The sequence below is a fragment of the Rana temporaria genome, chromosome 4 (assembly GCF_905171775.1).
Source record: "Rana temporaria chromosome 4, aRanTem1.1, whole genome shotgun sequence".
NCBI classification, from domain to species: Eukaryota; Metazoa; Chordata; class Amphibia; order Anura; family Ranidae; genus Rana; species Rana temporaria.
In genome coordinates, this window is record NC_053492.1 from 39,758,139 (window position 1) to 39,775,624 (window position 17,486).

Sequence of the window (17,486 nt, forward strand, 5' to 3'; positions counted from 1 at the left end):
ACTATTAAGGCACACCCCCACGTAGGACCTACTCTAAAAAAAATTCACAGCACATTTAAACCCTCAAATACTACCCCCTGGCTTAGCCCTTTAACAACTTTGAGAAACAATCCAGATTTTCCCCGGGACTTGAGAAAAACGTTTTAAAACATCACTGGCCTCACAAGCGAATCCTATCCAGGCACTTCTTTAAAAACAAGAAGATATTATCTAGAGAGGACCTGAATAATGACATTAAGCCCTTCTTAATTCCATTTTGTAATTATATCCAAATTAGACACTACGGGCCATATTCTCAAACAAGTTACACCGGCGTATATGGAGATGCGCGGCGTAAGTGTAAAGATGCGCCGTCCTATCTATGCGCCATAGTCACAGAACCAGATCCGCCAGAAATCAGGCTACTCCTGTCCGTCCTAACTCGTTTAAGTGTACGCGGCGTAGGCGCATATTTCCGCTGAAGGCATCCTAGGCTGCCATAGAATTAGTATTCAAATATGCAAATGATGTAGATGCGCTGATTCCCGAACCTACGCGCGATCGGCTTAGGCTACGCGCTGTGCGCGTAAGACGATTGTCCGGCTGAAAGTTACCCCTTATAAAGCTCGGTTAACTTTGCTCCAGACCTGAGTAAGTTAGCTTGAAAAAAGCAAATACAGCAGCACCATCCCGGACGAGCTGAGCAACCAAATTTTACGGACAACACATTCGTATGCCAACATGCCAGGGGCAGGCGTGGTCTTAGCACTGCTAGTGTGTGAGGAGGAAGAGGCACTTAGAAGGAGGAGGGCACGGAGGAGGGCACGTGAGAGGATCTACCCACAGCGCATTAGTCTCTTTGGCATGGCTGATGTGGATGTGTATCACCGTTATAGATTCAACCCTGATGCCATCCTTGAAATTACCAGAGCCCTGAAGAATGACATCAGCAGCCCAACACAACGATCCCATGCAGTGCAGCCACTGGTGAAGGTCCTGGCAACATTGCATTTTCTTGCCACAGGCTCTTTTCAAAGAACCAGTGGAGACGTGGTTGGGATATCCCAAACCAGCATGAGTAGATGCGTGCACCAAGTTGTCCCCGCAATACTCCGACGCATGTCGCACCACATAATCAGACCCACCCAGGAGGACATGCGGCTGAAGGCAATGACAGATTTCTGCCTAATTGATGGTTTCCCACGCACTGTGGGTGCAATTGATTGTACCCATGTGGCAATACAGCCCCCCCACGAGACCGAGCACATATACCGCAACAGAAAACATTGGCATTCTATCAATGTCCAAGTGATCGTGGATGCACATGGCCTCATATGGCAGGTCCGTGCAAAACACCCCGGATCCAGCCATGACAGCTTTATATTCAGGCAAAGTGACATCCCAAGACAATTTGAGCAGAATGTGTATGGGGACAGCTGGCTGGTTGGTGAGTGACATGGGTGTCAGGTATGACTGTCCCCCCCCATGATGCAGACATCACGAGGGGCACATGCATTACTAACATCCTCCTGTCTTTTCCCTTCCAGGTGACTCTGCATATGCCCTGGGACCTCATCTCATGACTCCATTCCGCAATCCGCAAACACCAGGAGAGAGAAGATATAACGAAGCACACGCACGCACCCGTGCAGTGGTTGAGCGAACATTTGGCCTCCTTAAGTCACGCTTTCGATGCCTGGATAAGACTGGGGGTACCCTGCTGTATTCCCCCAACTTCGTGTGCCAAATCATCGCTGCATGTTGCGTGCTGCACAACTTTGCAGTGAGAAAGGGCCTGCAGATTGACCTACGTGATGACCTGACCCCCCAACCACCATGTCCCCCCCTAACCGAGGCTACCCCGTCTGCTGATGGTACAGCAGTCAGGAGATGTCTCGTGGAGCGAATCTTTGAACGTTAAACACACACATTAAACATGGCACACAGAAAATGCACGCATGCACACCACTGTGGTCCCTAGCACACACACCCCACATGCACATCCCATTGGATTAGACCGAAGTACACCGCACGGTACTAAGGAGCAGCAACGCCGCGTCAAGGCTCCAATGATGTTGCTGTCCATTCATACACCTTTCACACGGACCTGGGGAGAACTTATCCCCAGCGACCGAGGGTGACACCCCTTACTGGCAGGAGTGTCACCCCCCCCACATTCACACACCATTCACACTGTGCTATGCACTACTTTGTGCAGCACAAAAAATACAACAGCTCTTACTTAGAGCATAAATAAAATAATCTTAAAAAGCTCTTACTTAGAGCATAAATAAAATAATATTAAAAAGCTCTTACTTAGAGCATAAATCAAAAATCATACTTAGAGCATAAAGAAGCCCAAATAAATCACCGGCCCCGGCGCGGACTCCGCCTGGTGCCCAGGTTCCTGGCCCTCGCTTGTCTGGGGGGAGCCTCATTTGGGGGTGGTGGGGCATCAGGTGGAGGAGCCTCCCTCGGTGGATTAACATCCCCAGGTGCCTCCCTGGCTGGCTGTCTGCCCTCTAGAGCCACTGCTATACGGCTGAGCAGGGCCTCCTGGTATGCAGTCTGGGCCTGCACAGCCATCCGCAGGCCCCTGACCTCCCCCACAAGTTCGGCTGTGGTGGTTTGCAGCTCACCCAGACTTGTAATGGTGGCTGCAGAGTTTCCTGCCACATCCTGCAGAGCGTCGGGCACTGCTCCAGAGGAGGACAGGCTATTATTGAGCCGCCTCAACTCCTCCAAAATGTCCCCCATAAGGCGGCTCTGCTGGTCCTGCTGCCTGACCAGCTTTTCCTGCAGGACTCCTGCCACACCCCTGGTCTTATGGGTGACCTTCCTGGGGACAGGAGTGCCTGGGGCCCTTGAATAGGGGGAGGGCCGTGAGGGGCTGGTGGTGAGGGGCATGGGACGGGAGGGGCTGGAGAGGGTGATGGAAGACCCTGAGGGGCTGGTGATTGGGTGGTGCTGTGATGTTCCGGGCATCTCATGTGAGTCGTCAAGAAATAAAATGACCTCCTGCACACTCTGGGCCACCTCCTCTTCATTGCCCACCACCTCCTCATGGGCAATATCCTCCTCAACCACCTCCTGTGCGGAGGACTGGCCACTCCCCTCCAAAAAGGCCTGTAGGCTTCCCAGGGGGTCAGCCACTGTAGCAGACTGCTGGGGGGATGGTGTTGGACGGACAGCAGAAGACGGCCCAGCTCCCTCCTGCACACCTGTGGATGACACAAAAAAATCCCATGTTGGTGGACCCACACACTTGTCACATGTCCCCCCCCCAAACATGCTACACACCATATAGAAGATAAAACACACTTACCTGTCCTCATGGGTGGGTCACTGGAGTCATGGCCCTCCAGGCCCTCCACCTGCTCCCTCCGCAGGCATCTGGCAATAATTTCCTCCTCCTCTGACAGCCGGATCGGACAGGGTGGCCCACCTCCAGTGCCCCTGGCATGTTTGGCAATGGTGGCCATTTTATTTCTGACCACCCCCCGCAGGTCATTCATTTTTTTTAAGATGTCCTGGGGGGTCCTCACCTCATGGCCAAGGGCATTGACCTGTGCCGTCACTTTGCGTAAGATTTCTTCCTTTTTGATTTTCCTGGTATTGCCACTCTCAGCACCATGGAGCCTGGCATCAAAGCGCTCCATTGCTGAGATAATAACTTCCCTCTCAGCAGGGCTGAAGTTTTTTTTCCTGCGGTCTTTCCTTGGCATAGCAGCAGCAGCAAAGTGAAAACTCCAATAGGGAAATACAAGGGAGTCACTTTGCACTAGCTGGGCGGATGCTTGAAGCTTTTATACACTGGGCCGGCCCAACTTAGCATGGATTTACGCCTATTGTCATTGTGCGCATGCGCAGAGGGCGGAGCACGTCCGGCACATGCGCCGTTAGGTCTGGACATCATTTGCATGGGGTCACGGATCATTATAATGCTTCACGCCCACATCCCTCCTACCGTCACTTGCGCCTACTTACGCCAACACATTTAAGTTACGCGAGCGCAGCGTAGGACGCAGGGGGTTCGGGAATATGGTTCGGCTCTCGCCAAGTTAAGCCGGCGGTGCGCATCGGAGGTCCGCTCCGCCTCACTAAATATGCGCCGATCTACGAGAATATGGCCCTACTTGACCAAGACCGACACAGCACACTGCTGGACAAGACCACTCACAAAATTGGAAGACCTTTGCACAAAAAAAACCCACACAGACATATCATATCGTCTTTGTACAACTCACTGTTCGAGGATTAAGACAGACTTCTCCAGCTCCTCATGTCAGAATTGGGAAAAAGTACAGTGGGTGACCGTGATATTGTGTCAATCTCGCTCCCTTTCTCGGCGAGATTGACCACCTACGAGCCCCATCGCGGGAGCCAGCGCCGAGCTGGCCGCGATGTCAGACAAAGCCGTCATAGAAGCGACGGGAGATCCGACTTGGTATGCATTCCTGAGAGGGAGAATCCACGCCAATTTTTAAATAAAAAACCGACATGGGTTCCCCCCCAGGAGCATACCAGGCCCTTACGTCTGGTATGGGTTGTAAGGAGACCCACCCTACACCGAAAAACCGACGTAGGGGGTCCCCCTACAATCCATACCAGACCCCTATCCAAAGCACGCTACCCGGCCGGCCAGGAAAGGAGTGGAGAGGAGCGAGCGCCCCCCCTCCTGAGCCGTACCAGGCCGCATGCCCTCAACATGGGGGGGTTGGGTGCTCTGGGGCAGGGGGGTGCACTGCGGGCCCCCCCCACCCCAGAGCACCCTGTCCCCATGTTGATAAGGACAGGGCCTCTTCCCAACAACCCTGGCCGTTGGTTGTCGGGGTCTGTGGGCGGGGGGCTTATCAGAATCTGGGAGCCCCCTCAAATAAGGGGGCCCCCAGATACCGGCCCCCCACCCTAAGTGAATGGATATGGGGTACTCAGTATCTGAGATGTATCCCCGCTCATTGGCACACAAAAATTACTCCTTCCAAAACAGAATGGTTCAGAAGAATAAACAACATAGAAAAAATAGAAGAACTCATAAACATTTCTCAGGAGAGAATAACAAATTTCTCGACAACATGGTATAATTGGATGGTTTTCAAAGAATCACAGACATATAAAACAATCATTCATTAAGACTCAATAGCACCCTCTGCAAGGCTATTAAACATTTCGGTAAAGTGGATGGAATATACTGGTAAATTATCCTAAGTCAGATAACTCTTAATAAATTCCCCCTCCCCACTTTTTTTTTTTACTCTCCCCTTCCCCTCACCCCCCAACCCCTTCTCCACCTATCTTGACCACAAAAGAAATATACAATTGAATAACCTGTTTACTGGTCGAGATGGGTATAACAAAAATTTCTCTTTGGTGAATTTTTTTCTTATGCTATTTAATGTTCTCTCATTTACGACTCTTTCTCTTCAATTATATTTTCTGATTGATGACTGTATTTTAGCATAAGATTATAATCTGTGACATCACTCTTTCGGTTATTTATTACTATTGTTAAAACATGCAGTTATATGATATATCTATACGATGCTATGTTTGATTTCATATTCACCTAATAAAACTTTATGAAACAAAAAAAGAAAAAGGTAAACCACTAGGAGTGGGACTTTGAAGGCACTACAAATTATATAATTAAAGTACAAAAAGTTGTTTATTCATAAAGAAATATATACATAAAACAATGAACATGGTCATGAACAACTAGAAAATCACAATGTATGACAAAGATACAAAGTCCTGTAACTGACGCATTTCAGAGATAACAATGTAGTCTCCATCAGGGGTTAACAGGATGTATAACGTCTAAAATGCAGATAGTTGAAAATAAATTAGTACGTATTTTTTTTCTTTTTTAACTATCTGCTTTTAAAACATTATACACCCTTTTAACCCATGATGAAGACTTCAGTGTAATCTCTGAAACGCGTCGGTTACAGGACATTTTATCTTTATGTTGTATATTGTGATTTTCTAGTTCGTGACCATGTTCATTGTTTTATGTATATATTTCTAGGGGTTTACCTTTTTTGCTCTCTTTGGGGTGTGGCACACTGGGGATATCTACATTATCAGAATCTTATCTCATTTGTGACTCACTCCATATGACAATTCTGTGCCAATCCGTGTTATCACATGGTGACTCAATAGCCCTGTATAAGCTATGACTATGAATGGTGGTTCATTGTTTGATCAGGGATTTCCTTCGCTCTCAGTAGCCAAGCAGAGTGGCAAGGGATGAGAGGGGGTGTATTTGCTGCTGGGGAGGACTAGACAATTGATAGAAATCTTACCACCATCATGTATGGTCTGAGTTGACATTGTAAATACTCACCTCCGTGTGATTGGAAAACCTGGACCAAGCATTCAGCTTCCTCATTAATCTTGTCTTCTATAGTCCTCTTCCCCATCCCATAATCCCGTAGTGTAGAAAGTGCGAATCTTCTCATCACCTTCCAGTTCTCTCCATTGGAAAAGATGATACCTAAACATAGAACACAGGCATGTATGCACAGATGATATTTGTGTTCCCTTTGCACATGTACAGAATTAAAAATGTCTAATTTAACTACTTGCCGACCGCGCACCGTCATAATACGGCGGCAGGTCGGCTCTCCCAGGCGAGAGCCCGTAGCTATACGTCCTGCGCGTGAACGGCGATGGGGCGCGCGCGCGCGCCCCCCCGCCGTTCCCAATGATCAGATTTGTTTCAGAACTGATCAATCACCAGGTCCAGGCCAATAAAATCTGGCCTGGACCTGGTGATCACACTAACCAATGGTTGTCTTCCCCTGGCAATGTTTTGTAAACATTGGCAGGGGAAGTACTGCTCTCTCCCTCGTGTCGGTCTTTCCGTTCCAGACCGAGAGGGAGAGAGCATCTGAAACGTGAGTTGCACAACACTACTCTAACACCAGGTCACATAGGCACACATTTAACCCCCTGATCACCCCCCAAATTAACCCATTCACTGCCTGTCACTGTGTCACCCAGTACAGCAATCAGATTTTTTTTTGATCGCTGTACTAGTGTCATTAGTGACAAAAATAAGTGTTTAGGTAATCAGTCTTAGGCCATAAAAAGTCTAGGGACCCCCCCTAACCCCCCCCAATAAAGGTTTAACCCCTTCATTACCCCCTGTCACCAGTGATCACAGTATAAGTGTCACAGGTGACGCAGTTTAGTTTGTTTATTTTCTATAGCATCAGGGCACCCGCCATATTTTTTGAAATAAAGTTTTAACCCCCTGATCACCCGGCGTGTGATAAAAGTTTGGTTTTAGCGCCAGATAGGGTCTGCGTCGCCCCAGGCAGCGTCAGATTAGTGCCAGTAGCGCTAACACCCACGCACGCACCATACGCCTCCCTTTAGTGGTATAGTATCTGATCGGATCGATACCTGATCTGATCAGATCTATACTAGCGTCCCCTGCAGTTTAGGGTTCCCAAAAATGCATTGTTAGCGGGATCAGCCCAGATACCTGCTAGCACCTGCGTTTAGCCCCTTCGCCCAGCCCAACCCACCGAAGTGCAGTATCGATCGATCGATCACTGACACAAAACACAAAAACACATAACTGCAGCGTTCGCAGAGTCAGGCCTGATCTCTGCGATCGCTAACAGTTTTTTTGGTAGCGCTTGACTCAGTCGCTAACAGGTCAGGTGCTTTTTTGCCTGTGAATCTCACCACTGTACCCCTAAATTTAGAGCCCAAAATGGCAAATCGATGGTACAGTGATGAAGAGGCCTACTTGTTTATGAGCCTGTCAGATAGTGATGAGGAGGTCACGCATCTGTCAAATTCTTGCTCAGAATACGATCCTGTAGACGACAGTGGCTCCCTGACAGATAGCTCTGACGACGGAGTGGTCCCTGCTAGGGTCAGGCGTACCAGACCCCGATCTTCTGCTGTCGCTGAGGTGCAAGAACCGCAGGGCTCTCGTATGGAGGAGAGAAGTACTAGCGCCGCTATTCCTTCTGGTGAACTGGCAAGCACCAGCGGCCTAGTACATCCTGGTCATATATCCAGCACTGCAGTAACACTTGGTGACGTGGCGCGTCCCATAAGTGCAGTTCAAGCTGGAGAGGTGGCAAGCACTAGTAGTGTCCCGCTGCCACCAAGAAGAAGAAGACGACAAAGACAGGCCCGTCCCCATAGTGTCCTTCCTGCTGCATTCGCCAATCCTGATTGGGTACCCACCACTTCTGCAGCACCCGTACTTCCCCCATTCACTGGCCAACCCGGAATTCAGGTGAATACAGTTGATTTTACGTCACTGGATTTTTATTCGCTGTATTTCACCGAAGATCTCTATAGATCTATTGTGGACCAAAGCAATTTGTACGCTGGTCAATTCTTCGCCGCTAATCCCCAGCTGTCCCTTGCCAGAGATTGGAAGCCAATTACGGTTTCCAAATTTAAGATCTTTCTGGGCCTTTCCCTCAATATGGGCATTACTAAAAAGAGTGAGCTGCGGTTATATTGGTCCACGCACCCAGTTCACCATATGCCCATTTTCTCTGCCTCCATGGCCAGGACACGATACGAGCAGATCTTGCGGTTCATGCATTTTAGTGACAATGAACTCTGTCGTCCTCGGGGAGACCCTGAATTCGATCGGCTCTACAAAATTCGGCCCCTCGTAAACCACTTCAACGAACGGTTTGCAGCCTTGTATAATCCCCAACAAGTTGTCTGCGTTGATGAGTCCCTGATTACGTTTTCTGGCCGCTTGTCATTCAAACAATTCCTTCCCAGCAAGCGTGCCAGATACGGGGTCAAGTTGTATAAGCTCTGTGACAGGGCAACAGGCTATACATCTAGCTTTATGGTTTACGAGGGAAAAGACAGTCACGTAGAGCCGGAGAATTGCCCTGATTACATAGGGAGCGCTGGTAGGATAGTGTGGGAATTGGTGTCACCCTTATTCGGAAAGGGGTACCACTTGTACGTGGACAATTATTACACAAGCGTGCCACTTTTTAGTCACCTTTTTGATTATGGAATTGGCGCATGTGGCACCGTGCGACCTAATCGCCGGGGCATCCCCCAACGGCTTGTAGAATCCCGTCTTAGTCGGGGGGAGAGAGCCTGCTTACGGTGTAATAATTTGTTAGCAGTGAAGTGGAGGGATTCACGGAATGTTTTTGTTCTGTCCTCGCTTCACGCAGACACGGCAGTCCAAATTCCTACGGCGACTGGTTTTGTGGAGAAACCCCTCTGTATCCACGAGTACAACCTTAACATGGGAGGGGTGGACCTCAATGACCAGTTGTTGGCGCCGTACCTAATTGCCCGGAGGTCCAAACGCTGGTACAAAAAAGTATCAGTGTATTTGTTTCAATTGGCTTTGCTGAACGCTCATGTGCTATACAGAGCTTCAGGACGGACTGGATCCTTCCTAAAATTCCAGGAAGAGATCGTCGAAGCCCTTCTGTTTCCAGATGGTGCTGTGCCCCACCTTCCCAACGCAAATGCAGTGAGCCGGCTGTATGAGAGGCATTTTCCCTTTGTCCTCGCTGGTACCCCTACCCAAAGAACCCGCCAAAAAAGATGTCGTGTCTGCAGCAAACTCGGATTTAGGCGTGACACCCGCTTTTATTGTCCCGACTGTCCTGACCAACCTGGTCTCTGCATTGGTGTATGTTTCAAACGCTACCACACACTAGTTCAGTTTTAGCGTAGGGTACAGCACCACACAGTCCTAGGCACACCAACACAGGGTCTCGGAATATGTGATGGCCATCACATTTTGAGAGACCATAATCTGCAACGTTCAGTTTATAGTTTTCATAAAAGTGAAAAAAAGTAGAAAAAAAATAAAAAAACACACAAAAACACAAAAAAAATATAAAATAAAAAATCCAAAAATAGTTGTGGTTGTATTTTTCTCCTCTCTTTATTGTTCTCTTATGTTCACTCTCTACTGTCCACTCACTATTGTTCTATATCTATTCTCTCTATTTTTACAATGTTTTATTGTATTTGCTTTGCAGGTATGGTATGTTATACTGTAATGTTTGTTTTATTGTTAACCATCATTTGCTTAGCAGGTACGCTATTCAGTTGCATCGCGGATTTATTTAGCGTGACAGCAACAGCGTTTGCTCCCACGATATATAAAGCCGCGACTCCAACGCTGTAGGAGGTGATTTCACCACCACAGTTAAAAAAAGAGCATATATGCCGAAGCATGGGGGCATTAGGGGCGGAGGAGCGATTTTGCTCCTAATGCCGCGTACATACGGTCGAAATTCCGACGGAGGCTTGCCCGTGGAAAAGTTCGACCGTGTGTACGTGGCATAACTTTTTTTGCGGGAGGATGCCCCCATGCTTCGGCATATATATTTTTTAGGCACAGGTTGCGTTAAAAAATGTTTTGTTTTGTTTTTGATATTTGCTTTGCAGGTATGGTATGGTAAGATCTTACTGTTAAAATGTAATTTTACTTTGTTATAATGTTAACCATCATTTGCTTAGCAGGTACGCCATTCAGTTGCAGCGCGGATTTATTTAGCGTGACAGCAACAGCGTTTGCTCCCACGATACATAAAGCCGCGACTCCAACACTGTGGGAGGTGATTTCACCACCACAGTTAAAAAAAGAGCATATATGCCGAAGCATGGGGGCATTAGGGGCGGAGGAGCGATTTTGCTCCTAATGCCGCGTACATACGGTCGAAATTCCGTCGGAAGCTTGCCCGTGGAAAAGTCCGACCGTGTGTATGCGCCATAACTTTTTATGCGGCGTACATACGTGTGTGAGCGGCATAACTTTTTTGCGGGAGGATGCCCCCATGCTTTGGCATATATAAATGGTGCATGTATGCCCATCATTAGAAGTGGGTGGATGAAGGGAGGTATTCTAATGGTGGGCATACCCACCGATCAATCTTTTTTTCGTTCAGCCAACAGGCTGCATGAAAAAAAAAAAAGATTACAATATATGTCCAACAAGAACCATCAACGTACTGGTATGTTGCTGGACTTTGAATGGTTATACCAGAATGATGCCTGCGGGTTTAGGCATCATCTTGGTATCATTCTTTTCAGCCAGCGGTCGGCTTTCATGTAAAAGCAGTCCTAGTGGCTAATTAGCCTCTAAACTGCTTTTACAAGCAGTGGGAGGGTATGTCCCCTCCCCGGATATAAACTGCGCCATTGGGAAAGTGGGAAAACATTTTATCACACCGATCTTGGTGTGGTCAGATGCTTTAAGGGCAGAGGAGAGATCTAGGGTCTAATAGACCCCAATTTTTTCAAAAAAGAGTACCTGTCACTAACTATTGCTATCATAGGGGATATTTACATGCCCTAAGATGGCAATAAAAATTATAAAAATAATAAAAAAAAGTAAGGAACAGTTTAAAATAAAATTAAAAAAGCAAATTAAATAATAATAAAAAAAAATAAATAAAAAAAAAGCACCCCTGTCCCCCCCTGCTCTTGCGCAAAGGCGAACGCAAACGTCGGTTTGGCGTCATATGTAAACAGCAATTGTACCATGCATGTGAGGTATCACCGCGAAGGTCAGATCGAGGGCAGTAATTTTAGCAGTAGACCTCCTCTGTAAATCTAATGTGGTAACCCGTAGAGGCTTTTAAAGGCTTTTAAAAATGTATGTAGTCTGTCGCCACTGCGCATTTGTGCGCAATTTTAAAGCATGTCGTGTTTGGTATTTATGTACTCGGCCTAAGATCATCTTTTTTATTTCATCAAACATTTGGGCAATATAGTGTGTTTTAGTGCATTAAAATAAAAAAATATGTATTTTTGCCCAAAAAAATGCATTTGAAAAATCGCTGCGCAAATACTGCGTGGTAAAAAAAAATGCAACACCCACCATTTTAATCTGTAGGGCCTTTGCTTTAAAATAATATATAATGTTTGCGGGTTCAACTTAACTTTCTTGCAAAAAAATAATATGTTTTTATGTAAACAAACAGTGTCAGAAAGGGCTTTTTCTTCAAGTGGTTAGAAGAGTGGGTAATGTGTGACATAAGCTTCTAAATGTTGTTCATAAAATGCCAGGACAGTTCAAAACCCCCCCAAATGACCCCATTTTGGAAAGTAGACACCCCAAGCTATTTGCTGAGAGGCATCTCGAGTCCATGGAATATTTTATATTTTGACACAAGTTGTAGGAAAGAGAATTATTATTATTTTATTTTATTTTTTTTGCACAAAGTTGTCACTAAATGATATATTGCTCAAACATGCCATGGGCATATGTGGAATTACACCCCAAAATACATTCTGCTGCTTCTCCTGAGTACGGGGATACCACATGTGTGAGACTTTTTGGGAGCCTAGCCGCGTACGGGACCCCAAAAACCAATCACCACCTTCAGGCTTTCTAAGGGTGTAAATTTTTGATTTCACTCCTCACTACCTATCACAGTTTCGGAGGCCATGGAATGCCCAGATGGCACAAAACCCCCCCAAATGACCCCATTTTGGAAAGTAGACACCCCAAGCTATTTGCTGAGAGGTATGTTGAGTATTTTGCAGATCTTGCTTTTTGTCACAAAGATTTGAAAATTGAAAAAAGAAAAAAAAAAAATATATATATATCTTTCTTCATTTTCAAAAATAAATGAGCGCTGTAAAATACTCACCATGCCTCTCAGCAAATAGCTTGGGGTGTCTACTTTCCAAAATGGGGTCATTTGGGGGGGTTGTGTGCCATCTGGGAATTCCATGGCCTCCGAAACTGTGATAGGCAGCGAGGAGTGAAATCAAAAATTTGCGCCCTTAGAAATCCTGAAGGCGGTGCTTGGTTTTCGGGGCCCCGTACGCAGCTAGGCTCCCGAAAAGTCCCACACATGTGGTATCCCCGTACTCAGGAGAAGCAGCAGAATGTATTTTGGGGTGCAATTCCACATATAACCATGGCATGTGTGAGCAATATATCATTTAGTGACAACTTTGTGCAAAAAAAAAAAAAAAAAAAAAAAGTTTGTCATATTCCAGCAACTGGTGGCAAGATATAAAATATTCCATGAACTCAAAATGCCTCTCAGAAAATAGCTTGGGGTGTCTACTTTCCAAAATGGGGTCATTTGGGGGGGTTGTGTGCCATCTTGGCCTTTTATGGCCTTCAATACTGTGATAGGTAGTGATCGGTAGTGAGGAGTGAAATCAAAAATGTATGCCCTTAGAAATCCTGAAGGCCGTGCTTGGTTTTCGGGGTCCCGTACGCGGCTAGGCTCCCAAAAAGTCCCACACATGTGGTATCCCCGTACTCAGGAGAAGCTGCAGAATGTATTTTGGGGTGTAATTCCACATATGCCCATGGCATGTGTGAGCAATATATCATTTAGTGACAACTTTGTGCAAAAAAAAAAAAAATTGTCATATTCCCGCAACTTGTGGCAAAATATTAAATATTCCATGGACTCAACATGCCTCTCAGCAAATAGCCTGGGGTGTCTACTTTCCAAAATGGGGTCATTTGGGGGGGGTTTGTGCTATTTGGGCATTTTATGGCCTTCAAAACTGTGATAGGTAGTGAGGAGTGAAATAAAAAATTTGCGCCCTTAGAAATCCTGAAGGCGATGCTTGGTTTTCGGGGTCCCGTACGCGGCTAGACTCGCAAAAAGTCCCACACATGTGGTATCCCCGTACTCAGGAGAAGCAGCAGAATGTATTTTGGGGTGCAATTCCACATATAACCATGGCATGTATGAGCAATATATCATTTAGTTACAACTTTTTGTAATTTCTTTTTTCTTTTTTTTTTTGTCATTATTCAATCACTTGGTACAAAAAAAAAAAATATTCAGTGGGCTCAATATGCCCCTCAGCAGATTCCTCGGGGTGTCTACTTTCCAAAATGGGGTCATTTGGGGGGATTTTGTGCTATTTGGGCATTGTATGGCCTTCAAAACTGTCTTAGGTAGTGAGAAGTGAAATCAAAAATTTGCGCCCTTAGAAATCCTGAAGGCGGTGCTTGATTTTCGGGGCCCCCGTACGTGGTTGGGCTCCCAAAAAGTCTCACACATGTGGTATCCCCGTACTCAGGAGAAGCAGGAGAATGTATTTTGGGGTGCAATTCCACATATAACTATGGCATGTGTGAGCAATATATCATTTAGTGACAAATTTTTGTAATTTCTTTTTTTTTTTTTTGTCATTATTCAATCACTTGTTACAAAAAAAAAAAATATTCAATGGACTCAACATGCCTTTCAGCAGGTTCCTTGGGGTGTCTACTTTCCAAAATGGGGTCATTTGGGGGGGTTTTGTACTTCCCTGCTATTTTAGCACCTCAAGAATTGAGATAGGCAGTCATAAAATAAAAGCTGTGTAAATTCCAGAAAATGTACCCTAGTTTGTAGATGCTATAACTTTTGCGCAAACCAATAAATATACGCTTATTGGCATTTTTTTTACTAAAGACATGTGGCTGAATACATTTTGGCCAAAATGTATGACTAAAATTGAGTTTGTTCGATTTTTCTTATAACAAAAAGTAGAAAATATCATTTTTTCTCAAAATTTTCGCTCTTTTTCCGTTTATATCGCAAACATTAAAAATCGCAGAGGCAATCAAATACCATCAAAAGAAAGCTCTATTTGTGGGAAAAAAAGGACGCAAATTTTGTTTGGGTACAACATTGTATGGCCGCGCAATTACCAGTTAAAGCAGCGCAGTGGAAAATTGTAAAAACACCTCTGGTCTTAAGGCTGACAAATGGTCCGGTGGGAAAGTGGTTAAAGGACTGCAAGCTGCTGCCACTGATCATCAAGTTAAGAGCTGAACCATACCAGTTAATATTTATGCTGATGTTTATTTTTAGATTATTCTTTCTCAATAAGGGTCCCATGGACGTCTAGGGCTCCTCCATAGCTTAAGCAGTGGTGTATTGATTTTCTGCCTGATGGTGCCTGCATAGTCCTAACATGGATATCACTTGGCAGAGCAAGTGGCATGAAATCAGTGGAGTATTTCCTCTTGTCTCTTTAAGTATTCAATGACACCAGTGATCTTTTTAGCTGTCTGCCACTAATGTGAGGGGTCCTTCTCCCACTAACTACTAGGGGTGCCAAAATTAATCGCCACATCGGTGCATCACGATTCGGGTGTCCCTGATGCGATTCCGATGCATGCGACCAGGAAAATCAACTACCGGGATGATGCCCGCAGCTGCAGGCATCATCCGATACATTTTTAGAGTGGGCGGTCGGCTTTCCAGTGATAACAACCGATGAGGCTAAAAGCCGCTCGGTTGTTATCCCGGAGGAGCGGGAGGGGACATCCCCCCCTCCCGCCGCCTTCCGGCGCTCTGACCGGGCCTCCTGTCCCACCAGGAGACCCGATCCACGAGCTGCTGCTTCCAGTGGCTAGAAACAGACTGGAACGAAGCGTTGGCTTCGTTCCAGTCTGTATGTAAACACTGAAGCGACGTCACAACGTCACTTCCGCTTTACTCGGCTGCCAATGGCGCCAGAAAAAATTACAGTATTCAGAATCGCCGTTTTTTGGCGATCTGAATACTTTGAAGTGCAAAGAAGGGATTTGGGGTCTTTTAGACCCCGATCCCTCCATAAAGAGTACCTGTCACCACCTGTGATGTGTCCCAGAAGGTCGCAGGGAGGAAGCCTAGGCGGCCCAAGCAGAAGTAGGAGCTCGTCGGTAATCACAATGCATCACGGAATCGAATCGCTTACCTGATAATCGTAATCGAATCGTGAGACTAGTAAAGATGCGCACCCCTACTAACTACCAATACCACGGGGCCTTCCTCACTGACCACCAATGAAAAGGGTTAATTTGCCACTTTGCCGGGAAGTAAACTAATTTGTTTGACTTGTACCTACAGGTAAACCTATAATAAGGCTTACCTGTAGGTACTAAAGATTGAGAGAATAATGGACTTAGGCACCACTGATAAACACATTTTAGTTATAACAATCACATGTACATTTTAAAACATATGCAAACAATACTGTAGCAGCCTACAGTTTAAATCCTTTCTATTGAAACATAAACACTATTGAAACATAAATCCTTGATGTCATCAAAAATGTCTGCTTGAATCATGGATATAGGATAGCACCACCCTGATACATATAACATGGCTGTAGAGATTATACAGTAGCATGAAAACAAGCTCTACATGTTTCACAGGAACCACTTCTTCAGGAGATTATATATATTTTGTTTAAATTGTAAATATATAAATAATATTATATATATACTCATTTGATGTCTTTCTATTCTATCCAGAAAATACATATAAGCTCCTGAAGAAGTGGTTCCCGAGAAACATGTAGAGCTTGTTTCCATGCTACTGTATAATCTCTACAGCCATGTTATATGTATCAGAGTGGTGCTATCCTATATCCCTGATCCAAGCAGCCATTCTTGATGGTATCAAGTATTTAAACTGTAGGCTGCTACAGTATTGTTTTTATATATTATTTTAGAATTTACAGTATATGTGATTGTTATAAATACAAACATTTTTTTATCAGTGGTGCCTACAAAGTCCATTCTTTCATCTCTCAATCTTTAATATTTCATGATTAAGACGTGGCACTGTATTACCTTAACCACTTCAGCCAAGGACCATTTTGCTGGCCAAAGACCAGGCCACTTTTTTGCGATTCGGCACTGCGTCACTTTAACTGACTGAGGTATTTGATTACCTCTGCGCTTTTTATTTTTTGCGCTATAAACAAAAAGTAAAAAATATTGAATTTTTAACTTTTTGCTATAATAAATATCCACAAAAAATATATAACATTTTTTATTTCCTCAGTTTAGGCCGATATGTAGCGTCTACAAAATAGGGGATAGTTTTATGGCATTTTTATTTTTTTAATGGTAATGGCGGCGATCTGCGATTTTTATCGTGACTGCGATATTATAACAGACACATTGGACACTTTTGACACATTTTTGGGACCATTGTCATTTTTACAGCGATCAGTGCTATAAAAATGCACTGATTACTGTGAAAATTACACTGGCATGAAGGGTTTAACCACTAGGTGGCACTGACGGGGTTAAGTGTGCCCTAGGGAGTGCTTCTAACTGTAGGGGGGATGGGCTGTGTGTGTGACAAGACAGTGATCACCGTCCTGTCACTAGGAAGACTGGGGAAATGCTTGTTTACATCAGCATTTCCCCGTTCTTCCTCACCGTGACACGATCGCAGGTATGCCCGCGGTCGAAGTCACAGAGCTTGCGGCGCGCGTGTCGACAATGCTGCTTCTTAAAGGGGACATATATATACATCCCTTTGCCTGTCCGTGCCATGCTGCAGACGTATATCTGAGTGTGGCGGTTGGCAAGCAGTTAATGTACACCCACGGCACCATCCTGTGATGGTGTACATAGCTCTTTATATCAATTACCTGTAGGTACAGTGAATATCTCCTAAACCTGCATGGTTTATTCACACTGTATGAATAAACCAGCCAGTGATGTCAACTTGACATCTGGAGGATACAAACCCAGAAGGAAGACTGGGGGAAGATAAAAGTGC

General features: G+C 45.4%; 1 protein-coding gene across 1 annotated transcript in view; it reads right to left on the bottom strand.

The window, feature by feature from the left end:
• Positions 1 to 17,486, bottom strand: part of LOC120936146 (cytochrome P450 2K1-like) — a 61,081-nt gene that overhangs the window by 32,646 nt on the left and 10,949 nt on the right. Inside the window, exon 5 of the mRNA XM_040348285.1 lies at positions 6,326 to 6,475. Within this exon, the coding sequence (XP_040204219.1) occupies positions 6,326 to 6,475 (150 nt within the window). The remainder of the gene's footprint in view (positions 1 to 6,325; positions 6,476 to 17,486) is intronic.